The following is a 12,752-nucleotide window of genomic DNA, read 5'->3' on the forward strand; positions in this document are numbered from 1 at the left end:
CACAGAAATAAATTCATTCAGGTTTAGAATGACATTAGGGTGAGTAAATGGTCACATTTTTTGGGTTGAACTTCCCCTTTAAAAACAATAATATTCAAGAGTTAACACCTAACTTATGTAAGCCACTAATATCGATCTTTCGTGGGGTTCTCATTGAAATAACATTTAGTTACATTTCTTTAGATCTATTCAAAAGGTAATAAAACATTTAAAGAGAAAAAAAGCTTTGTCCTTAATGCATGGGATCCAAGCTTTAAAGCTGTTGTGTTGAATTATAATGACATTTTAACTCTAGGCCAGTTTCATTTAACTGTAAGATAGTAGTCACAGGAAAAACAATGCTCTTCATTACAATGGGTATATAGTTTCTAAAATATATAAACCATATATAATAAACTATTGAATTTGTAATAAAAAAAAATATTGCAAACACATGTAGAAAATACGAAAACAGCCAAATTTATTTACTGTTAGTAGCTGCAAGGTAAATTGTGGCTGTGCTAAAGTGACAAGTTTGTAGTTGTGTGTATTGCCATTTTACACTTTACCTCGTCATGTATTTACATGGTCGTGCACTGTAAAAAAATGTTGCTGGTTTTCGTTGGTTTAACTTAAAAAAAGTAAGTAACCTGGTTGCCTTAAAATTTTGAGTTTATTGAAATTTAAAATTTGAGTTGATGCAATGAAGGACATTGTTTAATAAATTGAAACTCAAAATATTATTGTATCTGAACCACATAAAAAATGTGATAAATCATGAAAATAGCACTATTTGGCTTGTTTCACTGCGTCATCACAAATAACACATACACAATTACCCAATATGCTTACAAAATCTTTTAATAATATTTTAATAAAGGTTGTCGAATCTCAAAAAAATTGAATTGTATTAACTCAAAATGTTAATTACAATGAACTCAAAATTTTAAGGCAACCAGGTAACTTTTTTCTAAATATTTTTACAGTGTGGCTGTTTACAGCTGATTCACCACAGAACCTGTAATGTTCCCATATCGCACGATTGTATAAAACTAAATTCGGAGTCAACGTGCCGTTCATCACTTCATAGAGCAGCAGAAATGTAGCCTAGGTTCATCAGCGGCAGCGCTGTGGGGATATTCCTTTTTTTTTCAGTTTCATGCGCAAGGATGATAAATAATAAATAAATAAAAGCGCCTAATATGGAGGGGAGGTCTCGCTCGCTTTGGCCTGTCTATTCAGAAGAAGACAAACCAATGGGCCGCTGTCCCTGCATGATGGGCCAGTCAGTGGCAAATAAATAAATAAATAACCTTGTATCAGGCCCAAAAGTACGTCGGCCCACCAGGGAAATGCCCGGTATGCCAGATTACCAGTCCAGCCCTGGACTGAGACCAATAACTAAACTGTTTGCAGTCAATCCCTTTTTAATGAGAATCTTATTTTTATTAATTATATATTTTATAATATTATTATGTAATAATACATAGCTGCATTTACATGGACCCTAAAAATTTGACTGTAATCAGACTAGCACGGTCGGAATAAAAAAAAAGTTACATGTAACCACGTCAATCCGAATGAATTGGCCAAATCCGATGAACCCTTTTCTAATTTGTTCGATAGGATAAACACTTGATCGGATTGAAAACTGAAACTGGAAAGTACAGCACATGTGCAATGATGGCCCAGTTTAACAGACAGGGCCCAGATTAAGCCAAGATTAGACTTTGTTCAAGTAGGGCATTTAAGTAGCTTTCAAAAACATACCTTAGAAAAACAAATTTTAACACATTTTAAGATATGTCAGTGCAAGTTGCTTTCAGTTAAAACAGCTTAAATAGACTTAAACCTTGTTGTCTGTGAAACAATGTCATTTGGCACCAATAGTCTATTCGATCTACCCAATTGGCTTGCAATACTTTTGGGAAGCCCTGAATGAGTCACTGACTGAATAATTAAGTTGTGATTCCAACAGTTTGAATCTGACAAAAGCGCATATGGACATAAAGTTCACCAGACAGCAAATACAAATTATTGTAACAAATGTTAAATAAGCATTGTTTATGTTTGTCTCAGTCTTGAGCCATGCTGATGCATTAAATACAGAAATTCCCTTGCTATTCAAGGATAGCAAGTAGACCATATTCATTTTTATGTAGTGAAATAAGTGAGCATCTGGTACAGACTGCTTTGTAACTGTATGAGATTGGCCTGCGCCAGCAATACAACTAGGACAGATTGTCAAGCTAATATTGCGTGCCACTAGGATGCCAATTTTGGTTGTGCGTTCCATGTCGGTTACCCCATATACTGTACACAGCCACCGCAATGCAAAAGTGTTGTAGGCTATTTCTAAGGTATCGCTAGCTGCTTGCTAGTGTACATATAGAGCACAAGAAAAAGAATTAGCACTAGAAACTGCTAGACACCTATAGAGCAACACCTATACAATTAACACCTCAAATTTCACGTCAGTATGGTTCACAAATGGTAAGTAGCGCATCATCCTTCACATTATCTCACAGCACTGAACTGCACTGAACTCAAGCTGTTAGATACCAACCAGCAAGCTCAAACAAACAGCCTCTTTACCATCATTATCAGCCTCTTTACCTTCTCTCTATCCAGTTATCTGTCCATTCAGAAGTTGTTAAGGCCGTTTCTCCCATTTACACACATTCCCCAATATATATTCCACATGCTGTCCTCCATTAGATGTGCCTGATATTGAACATTAGTAACGTGAAGTGTGTAAAGCACCATGGAAATTACAATAAATACAGTAGAGCACTGCACTCTGACAATTTGAAGACATACAGACAGACAGACAGACAGACAGACAGATAGACAGACAGACAGACAGACAGACAGACAGACAGACAGACAGACAGACAGACAGACAGACAGACAGACAGACAGACAAATAGACAGATAGACAGACAGACAGACAGATAGACAGATAGATAGATAGATAGATAGATAGATAGATAGATAGATAGATAGATAGATAGATAGATAGATAGATAGATAGATAGATAGATAGATAGATAGATAGATAGATAGATAGATAGATAGATAGATAGATAGATAGATAGATAGATAGATAGATAGATAGATAGATAGATAGATATGTTACCTTAATATACTGTTGTAGTTCAGGGTAGACTCTATACGCGCCACAGACGGGGGACAGAGTGCATCTGTTCGGAAATGAGGAAGTTATGGCACAGGTGACTTCTGGGAATGAGATGATTTTGTAGCCGAATTTCTCATACAGGCGCTGTAGCTCTTCATCAGGTTTCTCTTCATTTTCACACAGGATACTGCCCACTATATACCGACACTGATCTGCTTGAGTCTGAAACACAAAGAGAGACAGATTACATCAGATTGTGCTGCATATTGCACCAGCGAAAACTGTAATATTATGACATATTATACTCTTTGTTTTTATTTAATTTTTTTATATAATTTATTACTTTGCTGGAAAAAAAATGAATTTTTAGCATCATTACTCCAGTCTTAAGTGTCACATGATACTTCAGAAATCATTCTAATATGCTGATTTGGTGCTAAAGAAACATTTCTTATTCTCAATGTTGAAAACAATTATTAATGGTCTTCTGTTCAATTTTTCTGGAAAGAAATACGAATACAGTCTTTAGGATTAGTTGATGAATAAAAAGTTCAAAAGAATAGCATTTATTTGAAAAAAAAATATCTAACATATTAATGTTTTTATTGACACTTTAACAATTTAATGGATCCATTACATGCTGAATAAAAGTATTATGATACATACATACATACATACATACATACATACATACATACATACATACATAACTGCATACTTGTATAGATTTTACTAAGCCCAAACTGTGCTATACATAGTACCGGGCCGCTATAATAGGTGTTTTCAGGAAAAAATAGTCACTGTGGTATTTCTGGTCAGATTACAAAGTCTGTACAGCTTTTTTTGTGCCCGACAATATTATTGTGCTTTCAAAAAAGTCAGATAAAACTGCCTCAAAAATGCATTTTAAGCACAGTGGTCTGTGATTGGTCAGATGGTTTTTTACTAAGTTACTTGTAAAGCAGCATCTTGAGCAGGAAGGCTCCTAACGAAAGTGATTTCAGACAGACTTCTAAGACAGCGTTACTGTTTAATGATCTACAGCAAAATAGAAAGAGCTTTGGTGAGAACTAAACAAATTTATTATTACTATTAAAAAACATACATTTACACACAAACTAACCAGTAAACGCAACTTTCAGACGCCATATTTTTTATCATCTCAACTGTCACAGAATGGAAAGCACAGGATTGTGGGATATCAAAGGCAGTGAAGGATACATCTATGCTGCCTTCAAAAATCGATCAGATGAAGGTCTCTCAGGAGACAGGAAGTGAAGCTAACATTATTCAGACGTGCCTTGATGCCTTCCTTCCTTGAAATGTGTCCTCCGAAGGCAGCATTTTTCAGGTTTCAGACACAATTAATGTCTTAGGGTGCGTTTATACTTGTAGTTTGGTTAGTTTGGTCCAGACCAAAAAACAAAAACAAAACATATAGCCCTGGCCCGCTTAGCATGCACACTGGCATTTTTAACAGTGAACATAAAGTTACCGAACCAAAGGTTACTCGTTTTGGAAGCACCGATTTTTCCGCGTCGTCATTTCAGCTGACTTGTAGCTTCACATCTTGTGACATTACGTCCCGTTTTTGGTTTGTTTACATGTCTTTGGTCCGTGTTGCGTTCATGTATCAATCGAACTGCACCAGAGTTCATTTGGAAGCTTGTTTGGTGCGCACCGGGGGTTCGGATGGCACCGTTCACATATGTTTTAATTAACCACACTAAACGAGCACTCGCACCAGGGTCCGTTTTAATTGAACCATACATGACAAGTGTAAACGCACACTTACAGTGCTATCTAACTTTGTTAACATCATAAGGCAACCAAGAGATTTAAGTCTCACGGTAGGAATAGGACAAACATCTCCTCACAATTACGTAAGTACTGGAGCTAGCAATCCAATTCAACATTAATGACAAACCAATTAAGGCATTTATAAAAGTGTCATCTCTAATTACTTATCTAGCATGTTTTCGCCCACTACAGTGAATGATTCAATATGTAGTTAACATCCGTAATTTAGATTGAATGCTACATGTCAGTGCTGTCGAGCGATGATAAGATGATCTTCTCAACAGGTTGACAGCCGTGCCAGGAACCGCCATCATGCTTAATGTATCTACATCCTTCTCTAAAGCTTATTTTTTCCCCTGATTCCTGGTTTGTCTTTCTTCTCCACCTCCATTCTTCGACTCACTCATCTCTCTACGCTGCAGTAGTTCTTCCCTCTGTGTGCATTTTGTCCCTTTTCCCAGCACGAAGAGCTTGTTTCTCCAGCCGGGGACTAATGATGGTATTCAGAACTCTCTCCATTGCTGCCGTCCTACACAACTGTCAGCAAATAAAGTGGGAATTTCAGGCAGTTCTCCAGACAGCGCACCCAAGAGACAACAGGCAATTACTAGAAGCAAGAAGGCCTGCACATACACTTCCCTTCACTTGTTGTTTGTCTGTTTATGTCAAATAATTCGCCCAACCGATGTGGACGAACAAGAAGATGCAGTACCAATTCAAATAATAACCGCAAGCCCTCTCAAACAAACCAACTAATCTTCACACTGCCAATCAAAGATAACCAACGAGATTTTGGTCTCCAGACGCCCATGAAAAGGAAGCAAATTTACGATCAGTGTTCCTGGCAGTCACCCCAGATTTGACTACGTACACTAATGGGCACGATAAGGCCTTCTTTTTACAGCTTAATTGGTTCTCGAGTTGTTGTGAGCACATGGATGGAGAGAAGAACCAATATGCTGTGTTATGTTTCTTCGCATTTAGGGGTCACTGCGCTTCTCTACGACTGCACACTGAAATAGCCAGGCTAAAAATGGCACTGCAGCCACATTTATAAACGGATCTTCTTCATTCATCCCCTGAATGCTTAGAATACTCATTATTTGAACTGGATGATGTAGGAAACAGTCTTTTGAATGCACTCTTTGCCCTCGGGAATCCAAGATGGCCACTAAAACGCAGTACATTGTCATTTGCTTGGCTTCTTTTCTGTATTCCCTCCAGAGGCCCGCTGCAGGGAAAAGCAATTTTCAAAAGCAATTCTCTGCCTGGCTTTGCAAGGGCCATCGTTTTTTGACAGATGAAGGCTCTGCAACAATAAAAAGGTGGTAATTCTTTATTAGCAGACATGTAACAAGGATTTACTCCTCTCATCTTTCCCAACCCTTACCCTCTCCCTCATCCTCCTGGGGCTAGGACTTCTGGGAATTCTCCCACAGCCACGTGCGGCTTTGCTCCTGGCTAACACGCGGTTTATGGAGTGTGCAGGTCGGGGAGAGTGTTCCTTTTTTTAAAGGGTTGGCGGAGAAATGGCAAAAGCTCTCTGCATACCCCAGGAGTCCCTAAGGTGCTCAGATCTGCATAATTGTAGAGAGCGAGGCGTCTCAGCCTTGGCTCAAGAGGCGACTCATGAAAATTCAACAGGCATCTGCCTACTTTTTAATGGAAGCTGCAAACCAGATGCAAAATCAACAAGATTTAGCAAAAATTAGTGGCACCAGATCATTCAGAAATTGATCAATAATTCACAAACAGTGATTCATCAGACTATGCTTCAAAATGAACACACTATGTATGTGTTTGTGTGTGTGGGGGGGTGCATCTACTGCATTTTTACTTTATTTTCTGTGTATTTGAATGTTTTAGCACAATAAACAGAATAACTCAATTTAGTATTGAGAGGCAGCTTTATGTGTGTGCACTTTATAGGCCTAATTATAGGCAAAACCCACAATCCCACATCGAAATTCAAGCACCCAATAATATTCATATGCATGGAGCAAATAAAACAAGTGAGTGAGAGGAGGCGGGTTTGTGTGTCAACTAGGGCTGGGATAAACGATTATTTTTTAAACGATTAATCGAGCGATTATGTTTCCCGATGCATCGATTAATCTAACGATTAATTTTCCCTGTCCGATTCGATTTCGATTCAATTATCTCCGCATTAATTGCCTAATAATTGTCACAGCAATATAATTTCCTCTCTCAAGACCCATAAAATGCACTAAAGATGTTGTTACAAAGTCCATCTCACTACAGTGATTCTACAATTATTTTATGAAGCGACGAAAATGGTTTTTATGCGCAAAAAAACCCTGAATAATTACTTATATAGTGATGGACTGTTTCAAAACAGCTTCCTGAAGCATCGAAGCTTAATGAATCAGCATATTGATTCATGATTCTGATCTGTGTCAAACCGCCAAACTGCTGAAATCATGTGACTTTGGCGATCCGAACCGCTGATTCAATACATTGATTCATAATGGTTCGAAGCTTTACAAAGCGGTGTTTTGAAATGGGCCTTTGCTATATATAGTTGTTTTTTTTTCCGCACAAAAAACTAATTCTCGTCGCTTCATAAAATGATTGTAGAGCCACTGTAGTGAGATGGGCTTTATAACGACGTCTTTAGTGCCTTTTATGGGTCTTGAGAGGAAACGACATTGGTGTCAATGAAGGCCTTTCTGAGCCATCGGATTTCAAAAAAAATATCTTCATTTGTGTTCTGAAGATGAACGGAGGTCTTACGGGTGTCGAATGACATTAGGGTAAGTAATTAATGACAGAATTTTCATTTTTTGGGTAAACTAACCCTTGAATGTCAAGCCCTGATTATATACATTTTATTAGTTCACGCAGGCAAAATGCTTTACTGTTTGACGTTTTACAGTTAAGTATCTTAGGGCTTCACAATGCTGCTGCCAGCTGGTTTTAAGGATACAAAATCATATGAATGAAACAGATAGTGAGTTTAGTGTAAATGTCCTGGATTTATTAATTACCTGAGTTTTGAGATGTAGGGGTTTCACGGTGCTTCTCAGTATGGAACTGTCCTCAATTTAACCTGATAGAGCTCTACACTTGCTACAAGCCTTCTCTTCCTAATATTTAATCATATATGCAGCCTTGATTCATACAGAGAGCAAAGCTCCTATTGGAGACCTCCTGCAGAATGTTCTTGAAACCTGTAAGGTGTGTAATTTCTAAAAGGTTCATGGAGTTTACATCAGAGAAGAGCAGGACAGTATGTGGCACAGAAGGGGCTCTACAGCCTAACTCAGAATTTTAAATATTTATGATTTATCTGTGTAAAGCAAACTAAAAAAAGTCCTACCTGTGTCCTCCTCTCTAAAATGTCCATATACATTTCAAGGCCTGTTTCACACTGCATGCATAAGCAGCAAACGGCAATGCATCAACGTAACTGCTTTCTGAAACTCACAGCATTTCTGCACTGCACAACAACACGGTCTTAAAAAGCACACTCAAAACAATATAATCAGATATAACACACTGAAGTACATTTAAGACCTGAATAAGCATTAGGGAGACCTCTGCTGGCCACCTAGAGAAGCTGTAAGTATAGTATAATTCATGACGGATCAAATAAAAAGCAGTTTGTCTTTACAAGTTTTAGTTGGGCTTAAAATTTTATATCAAGCTTCAAAGCATCAGTTTAACTTTGCAGGAGGCAGCATCCTGTGATTCGACTGCAGATACATAGCCAAGCAAAAGCAGCAAACAACACAATCCAGGTCAACAAGCAGCAACCAGCACATTTAACATTATACGTTTACAGCTAGCCTGCATACATTAAAGAATAATAGCAATGACACACTTTTGGACAAGCCTTAAGCTAATGTTTTTCAAAAGAGCTTGGAAAAAAGCCTCCCAGAAGGACTTGCATTACACATGACATTTCTCACGAGTTGCAAAAAAAATGTGTTTGAGTTCTCTGTTAATGTGCTAAATTCTGTTACTTTTTGTGAATCAGTAAATTTAAAATTCTGATTCAAGTCATCACTGAAAAAGCTTGACACAAATTACATTTTATATTTTTTATATATTAATTTTTTATATATATTGTATAAATGATGCGAATCATCAAAACAAGCTGCTCGCATGGACACACGTATCATGTTTCAGGCTGTGCAGAGACTTTTCTATCCTTCCCACAGATAGAAAATGTCAACAGTCATGGTTGATGTTTATAATCCGATACCACAACAATTTAATTCAAGATTGTTAGTTTTTATCGGCCCATTTCAAGCAAGCTTCGCTCAGCGTCTTAAACTGAAGAAAGGGGCAATTACAACTATATTCCTGCAAGCAGTGGTGATTTATCCACTTACTGACTGTTTAAACAATTTCTGATTAACGTTAAATTGAAAGTTTCTTCGAGAGACCGCATTGTCTAGATAACGCAAGATGCTAGTACAGTAACAATAGGAAACACCAAGTAGGCCTACCATACAAAACTAAATAGTGTGTCTAAATAATGACGAAGCGTAATATTATTATGTATTACAAAATACAATCGTAGATATGTACTTTCATACTTTCATCATTCACTTGATCCTTCTAGCAAACGTCACCTTTTCCACCATATAAGTTCAACAATAGTCATTTGACAAGGCTATTCATTTTGTACAAATATATAAAGTTCTATATTTATATTTTTGAGAACTGAAGTATGGTGTTTCCTATGATGTTTTTGCCTATTTGTATTTCAGATTAAGCTACATCACAGTCACTGCGTAACGTTAGCCTACATTGTGACTAACGTTATATAAACATAAGCGTCTAAAATGTAGGCTGAATGACACAGTTTAAGCAGAACATCTCAAATGTAGATTGATAAAGTGCAGCTTACTTGTTTATTGGTGTTTTCAGTTCACCGGCGCGAGAGAGAGCTCGCGTGCATATGGTTGCCAGATTGACCATGTTTGGGTAAAAACCGGAGATTATACAGGGTTTTTTTCACAGAAAAGCTCTGTTAGGGGGATTTAATTACTGAAATCTGGCAACCGCATGAACGCGAGCTCTTTCTCGCAGCCGGATGATCTGAAAACAACAAATAAACAAGTAAGCTGCATTTTATCAATCTCCATTTGAGATGTTTTGCTTTAAAGTTTTATTTAGTCTGTCTGTGTTCTGTCAGGACGGTCAGGACTCACGAGCCACTTTACTAAACTGCTGTGAGCTGTGAGCTCCTGAAGTAAACCAATCAGAGCAGAGCTCAACATCAATATTCATGACTCTTCCAAATAAGGCAAAAACAGAGCATTACATCCTAGGGACAATTTATAGGGTTGTAAATGGACCTGTAAAACTGTATCTGGACAATTTTTTCCCTTAAATTAGCCACATACCCCCTATGTAGATATCAGAGAACAATTTAACAAATTGATTCAACTCATTCTAGGGCACCTTTGAGTAATTTCAGAGCAAATACATAAATATAGAAATGTATTGAATATAAGATGTGCAAAGAAAAACCATGAATATGCATAACCTGCCAGTTCCTCGAGATGATTAGCTGCCCTGAATGCCCTCAAATGTTGCATAGGCTCCCATGCTGAATGAAATTGAAACTGATGGCGTATCATTTCTGGGGAAGCGTAGGTGCTATGTTGGGTAGGGGCCAATTTGGACAGAATTAATGGGGCAGAAAATAGAGTATGCAAAAAAGCCTAGTTTGGAAAGCCTGTGATAATATTTGAGCTGGCATGGAAGAGGGGCAAAAGCAAAGCATTGGTGCATTTAGCGGACGACCCAAAAACTTGCACTGCCTGCAGTCAAAACCATCACGTGAGGCGTTTCGGAAAACCATTTGATTCTTAATAATGCATGCATCAGATTAAGTTGATGGAAAGCTCAGGTTATCATTATAAAGATGGTTATCATCAGCTTCTGACATAAATCAGAAAAGAAATGTGAGGTCCGCCTTACATGCACTCGATTCTGGCTTCATTAGCTGACTGACACTACTAAACTGAAGTGCCTGGAACCACAATGAATGTCCATCAGTCATGTGCTGCTCTCACAACCAGGCTATAACTAATCATAACTCCCAGCTCAAGGCAACATTCACGCCATCAGTCTAATTAAAAAAGGCAGAGGAGGGCAAATGGCATTCAAAAGTCAAACATGTAGGACATTTTGCTAGTATCGGGGGATTGATTTCCTTTTGCCATGAGAACAGTAAGCTCAGCATGTCAGATAACGTGTTGAAAAGGAGAGGAAAGCGTTAATATAAAGGTTCAGCATCGCAAATGCCTATAAAAGTAAAGACAGTCTTCATTTTAACGCCATCTAAGATATGGTCATAATCCCTAAACTTTAAACCAGTGCCCCTGAGAAAACAGAGCTGTTCTGGAGAAAGCATTTATCCCTCCTTTCGTATTTTTTCTCATAAAAAGCTTTTATTCCCTTGGCCTGTGTTACTGAATCTTCAGAAAGGTAAACAAGGGATAATGGTGTACAAAAAAAGCTGAACATGAGGGATCAGCTCAGCTCAGCCCAACAAATGTTGTTTCAGTAAACAGAAATGTATTAGCATCTTTCATATGGGGAAGGTGAATCCAAAACAACATGTCAGAATGACTAGATGGCCTTAAAGAGCCCCTATTATGAATTTATGAATTATTTTTATAAAAATTATGAAAAAGTGTGTAACAGTTCTAAGTGAATTAAAAAATCCATGTTTTAAAATTTTAAATCTGAAAGTGCAATCTATATAAATGTATTGACTCTCAAACGTAAGAGTCGACTCCGAGTCAATTAAAGGAATCATTTTTTAAGCGAGTCACAAGCCGTTTCGTTGGGACGTCATGACGAAACATTACCATATTGCCCGCCCACTTATTGCGCGTACATGCCGTGCAGAGACCTCGAATGAAAAAAAACCTCGAATGTGTTTATTATGTTTCATATTGTGTAAGTATGGCCAACTCACGTTATTTAGGTCAGTTTTACCTAAAACTGTGTCTATTAATGCAGACTGTCTGTCATTCTTACTACATTAAGTAAAAATAAAGGATGGAGTGAGATTTGTTTGTTTTTTATACGTCAGCTGGAGTCACATATGCACTGTTATTGAAAAAGTTCCCACATGTGCACTGCAATACATTAAACACACACACACACACACACGCACACGCACACGCACACGCACACGCACACGCACACGCACACGCACACGCACACGCACACGCACACACACACGCACACGCACACACACACGCACACGCACACGCACACGCACACGCACGTCTGGTTCACTATCTTTGTGGGGACTCTTCATAGGCGTAATGTTTTTTTATACTGTACAAAACTTTACATTATATCCCATTTATATAATGTATATTACATTATACATTATATCCACTGCCCATGTCCCTAAACCTACCCATCACAGGAAACATTCTGAATTTTTACATTTTCAAAAACTGTGTATGATTTATAAGCCTTTTGAAAAGTGGGGACCGCTGGCTGGTCCCCACAATGTAGGTGATCTCAGGTTTTACTCTCCTTATGGGGACATTTGGTTCCCACAATGTAATATAAACAAGGACACACACACACAGGTCACACACACACAGGTTTGTTGATGGAAGCATACTTGCTAATGCTGATTGTGATGAATTACAGTTGAAATAACTCATAATGAACCTTAAACTGGAAAGAATCACTGAGAAACATCCTGCTGAAGGTTTGGGATTTGAAAAATTAGTTCCATTTATAGTTTACAGTGTGTACAATCGCTGAGCTTTAGGAAGCCTCCTGACGGAGCTGGAGTTCAATTTTGGTACTGGGCATTGTTTTC

General features: G+C 37.9%; 1 protein-coding gene across 1 annotated transcript in view; it reads right to left on the reverse strand.

Moving 5' to 3' along the window:
* Positions 1-12,752, reverse strand: part of tex264a (testis expressed 264, ER-phagy receptor a) — a 105,764-nt gene that overhangs the window by 82,933 nt on the left and 10,079 nt on the right. Inside the window, exon 2 of the mRNA XM_067460160.1 lies at positions 3,119-3,340. Coding sequence (XP_067316261.1) covers positions 3,119-3,340 — 222 coding nt within the window. The remainder of the gene's footprint in view (positions 1-3,118; positions 3,341-12,752) is intronic.

Source organism: Pseudorasbora parva, chromosome 12 (assembly GCF_024679245.1).
Source record: "Pseudorasbora parva isolate DD20220531a chromosome 12, ASM2467924v1, whole genome shotgun sequence".
NCBI lineage: Eukaryota > Metazoa > Chordata > Actinopteri > Cypriniformes > Gobionidae > Pseudorasbora > Pseudorasbora parva.